A 14,191-nucleotide genomic window follows, 5' to 3' on the forward strand; every position below is an offset into this window, starting at 1 on the left:
CAACTCACAGCAGAACCCACTGAAACAATCACCTGTGGGTAAACAATCTCCAAACACATTCCACATGAGCAAAACACAGGAGAAGCAAATGAGATAAGAATTGTTTTCCTTTTCTCTGAGGCTTCTCAACTTCCCAGCAGAAAAATCCTGGGTGAAGGGATTTTTTCAGAGAATGTGAATGCTACAACCAGGCACCACCCTGTTGTGGGAGCAGCTCCATTGCTTCCCTGGGCTGGCTGTGAAGGGAAAAGATTCATGGTCTGGCCTTCATTGAGTACTTTAATGCTTGCTGAGCCTCTAACCACTGTGTTGTTTTATTGTTTCTTTCAGAGCAGTAGACATAAAATAAATGTTTATTGAACCTTCGGAGGTCTGTTGATCAATAAGAGAAGCTGCACTGAAACCACAGAGGCACTGATAGCTTTTCCCTTTCCTATTCTCAGGGTTTTCTGTTTCTGTTTCAGCTGAGGCTCAAACTGTTTGTGAACTACGAGAAGGGGGTGGGGGAATAAAGTCTGATCAATTAAAATTATATTCATCCAAGTGTCTGTAAGCTTTTATCTGATGTTCCATTTTCTTTCAGGCCTGTAATTGGGAATTTGCACAGAGCAGCCTTCACTTATTTTTAATCCAGGGGAGAATGACCAATAAAAGCCTGGCTGTTTCCTTACAAAGGCTGTCAAAAGCAAGGTCAGGGGGTTGGGTTTGCTTACACCAGCTGGAGGTCTGACCTGGAAAAGAATGCAAAGATGAGATGCTTAAGTGGCAAGAAATAGCAGAGTTAAAATTACATTTTTACATTCTCAGCCCGGAGAGGGATGAGTCTCCAAAAGCTTTCTAGTATTTTCCACTGAACTATTAAAGAAATGCAGTATACAGTAAAGAAAATGAGGATGAATTTGGTTGTTTGATAGTAGTGCAGACATAGCTACACATTGCAGTCATTGCTCCTCACTGTTTAAATCCTACCTCTATTTGGATTGGTATTTAGTAAAAGAATTCCAATTATCGCATTGTCCCAGATGTATCTTGACAAGATTAGATTTGCATCCCTTGGTTCAGCCAACAGCCTTTACCTTTAGTAGCTTACATCCCTCCTCTGGAAGGATTTTCAGGAGGATTGAACAAAATTTGGGAGTTTTTAGAGGTTTTGTTAAATTTTCTCTGTTTTGACAGGAATACTGCCATGGCCTGCAGCTGTGGTGATAATGGTTTCATAAGCTGTCAACTTTTTCTAACCTTATATCCTTAAAGATATACTCAGTAAAGCACTTAATGAAGCATTATGTTGGATTTATTTGCAGTAAGGAGGTGGTCATGGTTACTTGCTATTGTAGGTGTCCTTGTGACACTCTAAATATTTAGATGGGGTGTAAATCATAATTAAACCTTGGTAAATGACAGTTCGTAGCATCTTTAATGCTTTTGCTATTTAAGGTGACTGTAACAATGTTGTTGCTTGTCTAGAAAAAAAGAGAATTTTTTTCTTTTTCAGTTTTATGTATGGTGAACTGACAGACAAGAAGACCATTGAAAAAGTCAGACAGACTTTCGACAACTATGAGTCAAACTGCTTTGAAATTCTCCTCTACAAGAAAAACAGTATGTATATATGTGTGTGTGGTGCTGGGAGTGGTAAAGCATATTGAAAGCATGCAATAGACTGAAAGAAATTTTCATTTTGACATATGGGTAAATTTGGGGCAAGATTTGGAGAGGAAACAGGCATTTTGGTTGCCACAGCTCAGGAAGAGATTTCTCTTTTAAGGCCAAGCATTCAGATTGCCAAGAATAGTAGTTGTTCCCTGCTGTCTCTAGTCTGACTCCTTCTTTCAAAAATATATTTAGTTTTGAGGATTGTTTCCCTGAAGGGAAACTGACTGGGCTAAGTGAAAAGAAATGCTGAATGAGGCTCCCCCACATCCTCAGGAAACTCCCCCATGTCTCCACAAGTGAGAAGCCAGGCCCTGGTTGTGGAGTGGCTGCTCCTGGTGCTGTTGAGATGCCTCTGTGAGTGTAAACCAACATGTGCCAGCTCTAGGGAGATCACTAAGCCTGGCACATAGCCCAGGGATTAGTTAGAACACCAGGGACTTGGTGGCTCAATGAGATTCAGGGCCTCTGTTCCTTCTTCTTGGCGGCATTGGGTTTGCAGGAAGTTGCCAGAACTGGAGATTTTCTTCATTTTTTCTTAACCATGAGCCATTCCAGCCACATTTTCTCTCCTGGGCAGCACTGGCTTGTTGATTTAGAACACATTCTGAGCACAGCCCATTCTGTTGTGTGGCCTCCTGCTGGACTTGTGCATGGTGGATCAGCAGATCTGCTGAGCTGGTGGTTGTGATTCCTGTTGTTGTCAGTAGAAATGAGCAGTCTCCTTCACTAGCACAGACCATCTTTCAAGATAGAAAGCAAAATTCAGATTAAAAGTGCTCCAGAAAATCTGGTTCCTCTCTCTGCACAGAATTAGTCCAGGTGACAGGGTTGGTGGCCAAGAGCAGCCCAAGACCAATCCTGATGGAGATGCTCTCCTCAGTCTGGCTCTCAGTACAGGGTGCAGGTGCTATGTGGGGCTGGGGATCTTTTCCCCTGGTTCACCTGCCTGGAGCCCAGAATCTGAGGCCATGCTTCCCCTGGGTGGGCTTTGATGTTGACATGGGATTGCCAGAGCTTTGCCTTTGATGCTGACATGAGATTGCCAGAGCTTTGCCTTTAATGCTGACCTGGGATTACCAGAGCTTTTCCCTGCATGCTGTGGCTGAGGGAGGGGAATGTTGTGCCTTAGGAAAGAGCTCCCTGTGCCTGACTGCCCCATTTCACTGCAAACTCACCCAAACCTTTCATGACATTGAAGGGAGCGTCCCGGACACCTCCTCTTATGCTTTACCTCTGTTTTCCCTTTTTAGACTCAATCTTCCTGTGTGGGCACTAAAATAGCAGGAAATGCTTGTAGAGTTCTCAGTTCTGCCTGCATCAAGGCATTTTAGCCAACATGTTAATTAAAGGGAGAAGCCAGAGCAGCTCTGAAGTCCAGCTGTTCCTGCAGGTGCCCAGGGGAGCCCTCCAAATGACCTCTTTTTGGTTCCTAAGCATATGGATGTGTCTGTTCCACAGATCTTCTGCTTCTCTTCCTGTTTCCTGTGCATTCCAGGTCACCTGGATGCCCCCTCACCTCAGGGGAATCTCCTGGGACAGGCTCATGTTGGGTATCTTTGCCAGTGGTGGTGCCCAGCACTGCCATGCCCTGTGTCCATGGGATTTCCAAAGTGGATCCCAGAAACCCTGTGCTTACTCCAACCCTGGCTTCTCTTAGTAAATGCTGCTCTTAGCTCTTGCTCTAGAATGGGCCTGAATTAGATGCTTTTCTATTTTATTTATGTATAAGAAGAGAAAAGTCTTCTCTTGGTGACTTTCCTGTAACAAGGCAGATGCTTTTTGCTTTGGGTTGTGGATTGTCTGCTGGAGCTTGATGATGCTGCAGAGATTTATTGAGCTGCAGTTGCCTTAATAAAATCTTCACCTTTGCCCAGATCTCCGAGCCTACACTTTCCATAAATTATGCAGGATTACAGAAGGACTTTATGGAAAATTACTCAGTATTTCTCTCTGGGTTTGAGTCACTTCCCATCCATAACATCTGTTGTCAGCTTTCTTTTCCATCACCCAGAGCCCAGAACCTCAACCCCTCACTGATGCAAACAGGCTCACTCTGGGCTCCAGCTCAGCAGCTGCTCTGCTCAGGATTTCCTTCCATTTGTCATTCTCTGAGCCTTGTGGAAGATGGTCCTTAGGAAGAAACTGCCTACTAATCCCCCAGGCTGGAAATTGGAGCAGAGGAGGAAATAAAGATTAGTTATCTCTTGGAATAAATGTACTTCTGCAGAGTGTAGGTGTGGAAAGGCTTGTGTTTATCACCTACATGAGGCTTGCAATGCCTTCAGAGCACCCTCCCACCCACATTTTTAAACTGAAGGTCCAGGTGTGTATTTTTGATAATGTGGCACAATGTGTTATTTTTTGGTGTTTTTTTTTTTTGTTTGTTTGTTTTCCTTTACCCATTCCCTTTTGCTTCTGGCCGAGGGAGATTTGGAGGTTTTCAGGTTGTTTTCCCATCCTTCTCTGCTGTGTTAGAGATGATCTTTAAGGGCTGATGTTCTCTGGCAGCATCTGTTTGACTGCTGCCTTCAACACTCCCCTTGGTGTGTTCTAACCCAGCTCGTAGCTTCCAGCTTCAAGACTTGAAAGCTTGCTACAACCCTCTTCTGCTTTGCTGCATTCCCTTATTATGCAGTCCTTACCTCTGCCCACACAGCTATTCATCAACCACATTAGGCATGCCTACATATATATATGTGTGTATATATATATATATATATGTATATGCATGCCTCTCTATATATGAATATCTATATGGTGATACTCAGGAAACATCTTTACTGCTTTTTCTCATTTTGCTGCTTCTACAGCAGTAGCCACCTTGCCTCTGTCTTTGATTTTTGTCAGCACCCTTGTGCGGGGTGTTTTGCCTACTTGCTTTCATCTCCAAGGGTACCAATGGATTCCCAGGTATAAGTGCAAATTACTTCTCCAGAAAGCTGCAGCACTCTGTTTTAGTAGTTATGAAAAGTCTTTTGTCTTGGGTTAGCAACTGGGAATTAAGATAATCAAGTAATCAGCATAATAGCTTTGGAATTATCACAAAAAGCAGTCCCACATCTCTCCCACTTCTCCAGTTTACTGGTAGTGAGTTACTGGTTTAATCTGGGTTGAATTTCAATAAACCCTTGTGGGTTTTAACCTTCCCCACAGTAATCCCAGCCCAAATGGTTTTCTCTGCCCTCTGGGACCTGTGCTGCAGCTCCTGGCACAGCTCCCGGACCTGGTGCATCAGAGGAGATTTGGGGGGGGCAGCAGTGCCCATGGGGGATAACAGTGGGCAAGGGGCTTGTATCAATGTGTCAGCTCTCAGGCAGCTCAGGAGAAAAGCCGTTCTGTCAACTGGCTGAAAGCACATCAAATCCCAGAGGTAATTATCTGGCTGTGAAGGCATTTATGGTGCAGCGAGCGTAGGTGCTCGTTTGGGAGGGAGGGACACGGAGCTCTGCTGGATGGAGAACATCTGACATTCCCAGCCCTGCAGGGGAACAGGGTTTTCTAAGAAAATTGCTCCACTGTTGTAGGATTTCACCCCTTGTGGAGCACACCTGCATGTATGTAGGGCACTGCCTTGTGTGTGTCAGCCTGGAAGCTTCAGCTCCTGAGCACCTGCAGGAGCCCTCTGCAAACAGGGGGGATTTACCAAAAGCCAAGCTGGCCACTCCAAAACCAAGGGCTCTTTTTGGCTGTTTATTTGGTGGGTGGTAGGATTTGAAAAACCCTTGGTTTCATTTCAGAAGTTAAGTAGAGAGGAGGGAGAGTGCTGGGAGAGTGCTGCACTGGGCAGGGCAGTGAGGAGGTGGAGGTGTGACCTGAAACACAAAAAAAGAAATCAAATCTGATTTGTCCTGGTAGGACATTGAGAGTCCAGCTCAGGTCCTCTTAAATAATGTAGTCATATAAAATTTGGAGCAATTCACAATATACTCCATCATTTTTGGATTTGATAGCTCCATATTATGTAAAGAGGGAATCAAAGATGCCATTCACCTGTTTTTTTCTCACCTTTCTACATTTCAGACCTCAGTTTGTGCAACATGCTGGGAAAAAACAAGAGCAAGAGGGGAAGAACAATGTGTTTTATTTCAGAATAAATTTTTATATAGCCTTCTGCCTCTGTTTATCATCTAGTTAGGTTATTGAAGCTGTAAAAATGGGAATATGTTGTTTTCCTTGGAGGAAGTAAAATTAAAAACTCTGGAAGATGTGGAAATATTGAGATACACAGCTAAACTACATGTGTGTGTTAATAATGTGTAAATGTTATGGGTTGGGGGTAGTTTGTGCTACACCACATTCCAATATTCCTTTTTTCTCTGCTCCAGGAACCCCAGTTTGGTTCTACATGCAAATTGCACCTATAAGAAATGAACATGAAAAAGTGGTTTTGTTCTTGTGCACTTTTAAGGATATCACTTTATTCAAGCAACCGATTGAAGATGATTCAACAAAAGGTAAACATGAAATACATTATTATATTTTGTGAAGCATAGAAGTAAATGCTTGAGCTCAGACCTGTCCCAGGGATGTGTCATGTCTGTGATCTGCGTCTTGAACTGAGGAAATGTTTTGTGACCTGTCAGAGTTTCAATGCCACTTTCCTAAATTATTAAAAAAAAAATAGAATAAGTTACCATGAGTGGAAATTCCCTTCCAATGTTTTTCTAGCGTCACAAGCCTTAATTTTTCTTTGTAATTCAATTCTTCATCACTACAACAGGCACTTTCTAAAAATTACACAGTTTTGAATCATTTGAATGCTGTGCTGTTTTGGGAGATCTTTCTGTTATGGGACAGGTGTCATCTTTTCAGGAAAAAATAATTCTAGCTCCTTGTGATGACATGCTGATATTTCTTCCCATTCTCCCTCTTGGAGGTGAAATGTGAGACATCCTGCTTGAGTCATTTATTGCTGCTGAGGAGTGATGACTGCATGGCAGTGGGCATTGTGCTTGTTACTTATCAGCTGCAGGGCAGGATTTTGTTGGAATGCTCTTGTCACTGAACAGCTCCTGGCCAGGCCTGCAGCCTTGCAGGAGGAATTTGTGGGGAAAGGTACAGAGGATCTGACAGCATCATCTTCTGCTTTAGTTACAAAACACATGTCTTGTGTCAGGTTTACATGTGTATTGCTTTGGGTGAAACAATGCATGCTTGCATAAAGAAGGACATTATCCACATCTCTTGGAAGTTGCCTCCTGATGATTAATTCTTTACTGTGTTTTTCCCTTCATGTTTGGAGAAGGTTTGATATCTCACTTGGAGCTGCTGTGCTCTAAGCCATCTTCTTTAGGATAAAAAGTTGGTGTCATTTGAATGCAAACAGCTTCTTAATATCTAGATAGCACTTATTGCAAGTGTTTGGATAACTGAGAAGTCAGTTTATAAAGGCAGACTTAAAATGAAAGGTTCCCTCCGAGCTAACACTAAATATGACAGGGGTTTTTTTGTCTAGAGAGTATTATCCATAAAATTATAAGATCCTGATATAGGAATACCTTCCCAGCCATCATAAACTTTATTGCCTGTACAATTTAGCTAGCAACCTGCAAATGTTCTTTATTTCACTTCATGCTCTATAATGTGGAATTCTTTTGCCTGGAAAGAATCAGAGTTTTTTAGGGTAAATGTCAGTTAATTAAAAGGACTTTATAGGTATCTGAAGGCATGGGGCTGGCTCCTTGCTGCAGTGTATGTAATACATAATGTGAGCTCATAAAGGAAAAAGCCAGTCTTTGCAAGAACCCTCTTGTAAGGTTCCCTATTTGATGCTTTCTGGGGGAACCAAGATGAATCTCACATGGAACAGCTCCCAGATCCCCCCTTTTTCCCAGCTCTGCCCCACTTCCCACAGGACTGAGTTGCACTGAGAAGTGTTGGACTGCAGCAGGACAGAGAGAACATACTGAAGGTGGCTCTCAAATGCAGAAATGATGAATGTTGTCTCCTTTGGGTTCTCAGCCTGGGGGATTCAGGCTCTGCTGCCTTCCCTGGAGAGGCAGGGATGTGCTCCAGGGGCTGAGCTCTTCCTCTCCCCATCTTGTGGCTGAGGAGCAGAGCCCATGTGGCATCCAGAACAGGAATATGTGTTCCTGTGGGAAAGAGCAGTAGCAGTGAAATGCATGACTTGTGTGCTGCATTGGAGAGCACCATTAATTAAAATGCCAGGTATTAATGATGTACATCACAAAATATTGCCCTCAGCAGCCAAGGAGGTTTGGCTCTATGTCTAAAGAGGCCTTACTTCTGTCAAAGTCATACTCTAAAACCCCCAAAACTCAAACAGAACATTGCAGAGGCAGTGCAACCACATTTCCCACATTTCTGTAAAGCACAGAATTGGAGCCTTAGGAATCTGCTTTGGTTAGAGCATTGAAGAGCATTGATCTGTTCCTCCAACAAACCTCATCATCACAAATCACTGACTCGATTTTTCTTCTGCTTCTGTATAAATTAAAGCTTGTCTTTGGCATCCTTGATATAAGGAAAACATATTCAAATATTTGCAGCACTTTACTACAGGGTGGGAAAGCAGCACTGTTTTATCACCCTGTGCGTCTCAGCTGTGTGGGTCTCTGGGATCCCACAGCACTGGGATCATAGTGGTTTTGTGTCAGACATGGTGCTATGGGAGATACATAATTCATTGTCCCTGCAGATAACATTACAATGTGCTTAGAAGCTGCCAGGCCACTTCCTTTTTGAATTATGAGATTGGTAAACATACACGTTAAAATTTAGCAGAGAATTTTTAAAGCCTTGTGGGAAAGGGTTTCAATAAAATGCTGCTGTTGAGTGCTGGGATTTGCCATTGAAAAGGCTATTTTTTTTTCCTTTTTAAAAGAAGGATATTTCTTAAGAAATTCTGCCAGGACCATGCAATACATAATACATAAGTAACTATGGTGCAGATGAGTTACTGTGTGTTACTTATGGGAGCAGTAAATTCGAGATAAAAAATTCAGCAGGAATAAAATATTGATGCCATTATGCAATAATCTCTCCATACCAAAACGTTCTGCACTGTTCAAAGGTGTGTTGCTTTGTTGTGAAGCTTCAGTAAATCATGCCATGTGAGGCATTTAAATCATGCCATTGGTTGTATCTACACTGCAGAGTGTCTGTGTGGAAATACCTGGTGGGGTTGGCATCTCTTGGAGCCCTTGCCCGGGAACAGCAGGTTTGAGGGACAGGGAGTGGTGCTGAGGATGCAGATCTGCCCAAAAGTGTCAGGCAGCTTGTTGGGTTTGGAAAACAGGACACACAAATGAAACAGTTGTCTTACTACAAAGCACATTGCCAGGGTTTGGTGGGATTTTTTTTTCCTGATGTGGGTTTAAAAACGTGTTTGCTGAGTGGAAAAAATGCAGCTGACTTCATGGGGACAAGCCCCGTGTGAGCAGAGGGAGTCAGAGAGGTCTGGGACACTGTGACAGATGGTGTGTCTCTGCTTTCTCTGCTTACCTGTGTGCTCACCACTTGCTCTGTTAATGCTGAAAGGAGGAGGAGGAGGAGGAAGGGAGGAGGAAGGAGCTTTGCTTGCCAGAGGGAGTAAAAGTAATGAAAATTTTTCCCAGGCTCACCCAGGGGGCTGTGAATTTGCTGCAGACCAGAAAGCTGTTGAAAGTTACTGGACTGTAAGCAAGACTTGAGAAAAGGGATATTTAAAAGCCACCTTCCTCTCATAAAATACAGTGACAGAGTTCAAAACCCTTGTTTTCTGAGAGGGTGCAGGCAGTTGACTGAAGATTGGACTGACTTTTCTTGTTACTTGCGCTCCAATCTGTTATTGCTGGGTGATGCGTGGGAGACCTATGATGTATGGCAATGTAACAGTGACCAAAACCTGCTGTAAAGCCATTCCTTGTAAATGGAAAATTACTTCAAAAAGTGTCTAACCAGTCAAAAGAGTCAAAACCCCCCAGCAACTCCAGCAGAAGCAGCAAAATTGATGATGGAAGGAAGGATCAGCCTCCTGGCTGAAGGAAGGATCAGCCTCCTGGTTGATGTGTTCCCTCCTGGCTGAAGGTGTCACCAGCAGCTTGGGGGTCTGGAGGGTAGAGAGAACCCCTCAATTGGTTTGAGTTTGGATTTGTAGTGCCACAGCTCCTGAGCCAGTGGCTGATGAGCTGTGGATGGAGGCAGTGTGGAAGAAGAAGAGTTGTGAGAATTCGTGCTGAGGCAGGAGGTGATGGCTGCCCTTGGTGGTCACTGGGCCAGTGCTTTATTTTCTGGTTAAGGAGCTGTGCTGTGCTTGTCTGATCTCTCCTTTCCTTCTCCTGCTCCTCTTTGCTAATGGGAGTGTTTGTCTGATGTGGATTCAGCAGCAAGCAGCAGGTCCCACCTGTGGTGGCAGAGGGCCAGATCCCCAGCTCTCTGTGCACAGCAGAGCTGGAAGTCCATTACAAGCATATGAAAGATCCTATTATGTATTTTCTTTAGGTGAATAAAACCCAAAGGATCTTTTTTTTTTTTTTTTTTTAATGTTTGTACCATTGTCAGGTCACAGTTGGATGCTTTTATCAGCTTGCTGAGCTTTTATTCTGTCTTTACCCAATGGCCTTTTAAAAACATCTGAAGACTTTCAATTCCTCCAAAGACACACAGTGGTAATAATCTTCTGTTTATTTGTCAGGAAAAAAATTAGGCCATTTTTCTGGGCCCTAACTATTAGAAGGGTGAATGGAGCCACTTAAAATGTTAACACCATTTGAAGCCAGGATTGCTGTAGAGTCTATGGAACAAAAAGTTTAAGTATAGAAAAAAAAAAAGAAGCCAGCAATTTTTGTTAATAGGGGAGTTTCACCTAGTTGAGCAATGGTTTTATTCCCTTTGTTATCATCAGTGAAGAAAAAAACTGGCCTCTATGTAAACTTAGAATTTTTTGTTGGCTGGGATTCTCAGTGGTTATCTGGAGTCTCTGTGGAGTGAAACATCAGGCTTGTCACTTCTGCAGTGATGGGGAAGTTCTAGTGAATAATGATGGGATGCAGAATCAGGATGCAAAGTTGTGTTAATGAGCCCCCTACAACTCAGGACAGTGTATTGTTAACAGATGGGATCAGGAAATGGCACAGCAGGATCCTGAAGTTGCCTTTTTTTTTTTCTTTTCCCTTTTCACTTGCTAGAGCCAGACTCTGATAATCAAGTCTGTCTGGGACAATGCTGTAATGCTTCCAGTGATATAACTCTTTATGGTTATATAACTCTATATAATGATACAACTCTATCTCAGAGTGTGACAGGGCTATAAAAAGTGTAGTAGTTGCAGAAATATGCACTTATGGCTTGCTAATCCTTGCTAAGCCTATAATTCTGATCCTTTTTTATCTTTAATAAGTGCAAGTTATTAAGCATATATAACTAGTTGCACATGGGAACCTTTTTTTTTCCTTGAGGGGGTATCCATCCTAGTGATAATAGAAGAAGTGGGTGGAGGGATTAGAGCATGAAAATAAGGTTTCTACCTTTAGCTGAAGCACAGTGTACCCTGTTGAGTACATCACCTTGACAGTAATCCATCACAGTAATTTAATAGGTTACAATTTGGATATCCTTAACAGGTTTTTATTGTTCTTTTCTGTGGCTGTAATAACAAGGGTCACAATAGAGACCCACTTGTTCTCATGCTGCTTCCTTCTGCTGTGATCTGCAGTTTCCCTCCCTTCCAGGCAGCAAAGAGATCACCTCCAGTTCTCCATTCTCCCCTGGGTCTAGAGTGCAGCAGAAAGGGCTTTGGTTTGGGAGGGGTGACAAGAATGGGCATTTGCCGGGACACCAGGTGGGTTTTCAGTGCCAAGAGCAGACAGCTCAGTGCAATGATGCTGAGAGAGAATATCTTTTAGTATTTAGATAGTTAAGATAATATTCTTATAAAACACTATTTTAGGTAGTATTTTAAACCACCCATTTGGGATAGGCACAGCTTGCCAGTTACCTGGAAGACCTTCCAAGGTTGCTTTTTTCCTGTTCCTGCAGGACAAACACCCCTGTTATTCATCCCTGTTATGTCTTCACTGGTGTGCTGCTGGCACTTTGTGCAGACACTGCACAGGCTAAATAGTCACAGAGAGATTTTCTTCCTCACTTTCCGGAGTGATGCTCCAAGGCCTTATTTCCATTTCCTCTTCCCCCTTTGTATCCTTTTTTTCTTTACTACTGCTGGAGACCCACCATGGTGAAGACAAGGGAATTTCCATTTCCATTTCCAGGGCTGCTTAGTTTCTTTCAGAGAAATGAAATTCTTTTTTACTGAATCTGATACAGCCTTTGGAGCCCTTTGTGTGCTCCATCAGCAACCCATCAATGCACATCAACTGTCTGCAAATTTCTGGAAGTTTAATGTGCAATGAAAATGAAATCCCATTGAAATGAAATCTAGCCCTGTGAGAGATTGAATTAAACTGGAAGCTGATCTTTGAAGCAGAAGCTGTTTGTAGATGGATACACTTTGTGTGTAGAAAACTGAACACTCATCATTAGCCAAATCTAAAATAATAACTATAAATGTAGTGGGGTTTAAAAGTCTGATCTGTGTAACACAGGGCATTCCACTTCACTGAGTTGCTCCTCTGCTGAACCCATGAACTTGTGTGTAACTAAATCATCCCCTCCAGGGAGGCATCCAGTATTGATTTAGGAGAGGCTGAGCATCCACTACATTACTCACTATGTTTTGTGCTTCTCCATTAGGCTTTTGGCATTAAAGAAGTGTCAAATTAGCCTGGCTTCAGCTTCTTGAAGTGGCATCTTCTTATGTCTTCTTTCCCACTGTATTAAGAAAGTCCCACTAAGGCACTTAGACATATAATCAGCTCATCACTGTGCCTCCATTTGATAAAGTAAATGAGTTCAGCTCCTTAAACCTCTGTCTAGACTGAGTTTGGAGGTCTGGTGATGGCAGATAGGTGGATATTTTAGCTGCCCTTTAATCCAGCTCATTGGCAGCAGTAGGGATGAAGCTGTGGTGGCCTGGATTTCATCCTCTCAGGTTCCCAGTGAGTTTCTGCAGCAATTATTGTGGCCAGGTGGGTTTCCAGCTAATTCCTCATTATTGCTCATTGCTCAGCCTCCAAGCCCAGTTCTTACTGTTATGTATCCAAGGAGCAGGTGACTTTTTGCCAAAGCCAATTACATGCTGTATTGCTCATCTGCCAAGACCTTTGGATCCTTTTCAGACCTGTTCTTTGCCTGGGACATTTCCCCCTCCTTGTGATGGAGTTAAAATTTTCATTGCTTTTCTCTGGATGACTGTTTTCCATTTAAAACATATTTTAATGGCATCAAGCACAGCATCCTGACTGTCCTCAGTGCTGTTTAACATTCCTCTAATCCTCCTGTCATTTGACACTTCTATCAGTCATTTTATGAGGACTTTCATACCCTGGAGATAAGCACTGAATAGGATGCCTGGCCACTGGTGTCATGAAGGATCCCAATAATAAATTTTTACTATTTCCCACTGCTCCTTGTTTGATACTTGCCAAGTAATAAGTTCTTCACCCATTTAACCTGTAATTTACTGAAGTGTGTGGTCTCAATATCTTGTTGAGAGTGTCACCCAAGGGTCAATTTGGTGAAGATTGCTGTGCAAGAGGCTTTGGCCACTCTGTGTCTCTGGGGGATTCAAATGCAGAACCAGGATGAGGTGATGTGATGGGATGAGCACTTTATCTGACCAACTTGTAAAACCCAGTTAACTGATATTTACAGTAATTAGTATTTTCCCCCCCTTCTTCTTCCCCAAAATTTCACCTGGTTTTGTACTCTTATGGGAACTATTACCCCAGTGGCCCTGTGTTTGTGTATAAAGTTTAGCCTTATTTGCAGAAAAGTGAAATGTAAGAAGTTGGGCACTGTACATTTAAGGCTATTTGAGAATTAAATTAAAAAATATTTTGTAATTTTAAAATGTATGCCTAGTGTAGTCTAGAGTTATATAAATCTTAGCTCTCCTTATCAGTAGATCTCAAAATGGCTTGCAAATTAGGTAATTTGCATTATCTTCATTTTAAGGAGGAGAATCTGAAGCTCAGAGAGGTAAAATGATATGCCCAAGATTACCCATTAGTTCTTCATCCATACTGAGCTCCCCAGCAGTTGCAGTGGGTGGATGGTAACTGGGAAGACAACACTGAGCAAGAAAGGAGGTTGGATGTAAAAATTATCCCAGGAGTGCAGTGCGTTTTCAGACAGTGGAACACGCAGAGTTTCAATTCCAGAAATTTATCCCAATATTTTGAGTTTCATTTTAGTAGACTCTAAGTCCAGAAATATTTTTACTACACACGGGAATGATTGAACATTGTTTGACTATTAAGCTGTTTATTCAGGAATCTTGTTTATTCCCCTCTGTCTCTAAAAACCCAATGCTGGGATTATCAAGTTTTTCAGAGAGACAGTGAACTCTTTCAGACATACTTTGCCTGCAGTAAAGAGCAAGCAGCCAGCCATTGTCATGATTTTACTGCTGGAGAGTCTAGAAAGAGTTTAGATTTATACATGCTAACTATTTATGCCAAAGGATGATCTGTGT

General features: G+C 42.5%; 1 protein-coding gene across 1 annotated transcript in view; it reads left to right on the plus strand.

The window, feature by feature from the left end:
* The window catches only part of KCNH5 (potassium voltage-gated channel subfamily H member 5), a 153,247-nt gene that overhangs the window by 17,782 nt on the left and 121,274 nt on the right, over positions 1–14,191 (plus strand). Inside the window, exons 3-4 of the mRNA XM_054286716.1 lie at positions 1,496–1,602; positions 5,982–6,110. Of these exons, the coding sequence (XP_054142691.1) occupies positions 1,496–1,602; positions 5,982–6,110 (236 nt within the window). The remainder of the gene's footprint in view (positions 1–1,495; positions 1,603–5,981; positions 6,111–14,191) is intronic.

Source organism: Melozone crissalis, unplaced genomic scaffold, assembly GCF_028551555.1.
Source record: "Melozone crissalis strain CALT ecotype California unplaced genomic scaffold, PUWL_Pcris_2 ptg000056l_1, whole genome shotgun sequence".
In the NCBI taxonomy this organism is placed as follows: domain Eukaryota; kingdom Metazoa; phylum Chordata; class Aves; order Passeriformes; family Passerellidae; genus Melozone; species Melozone crissalis.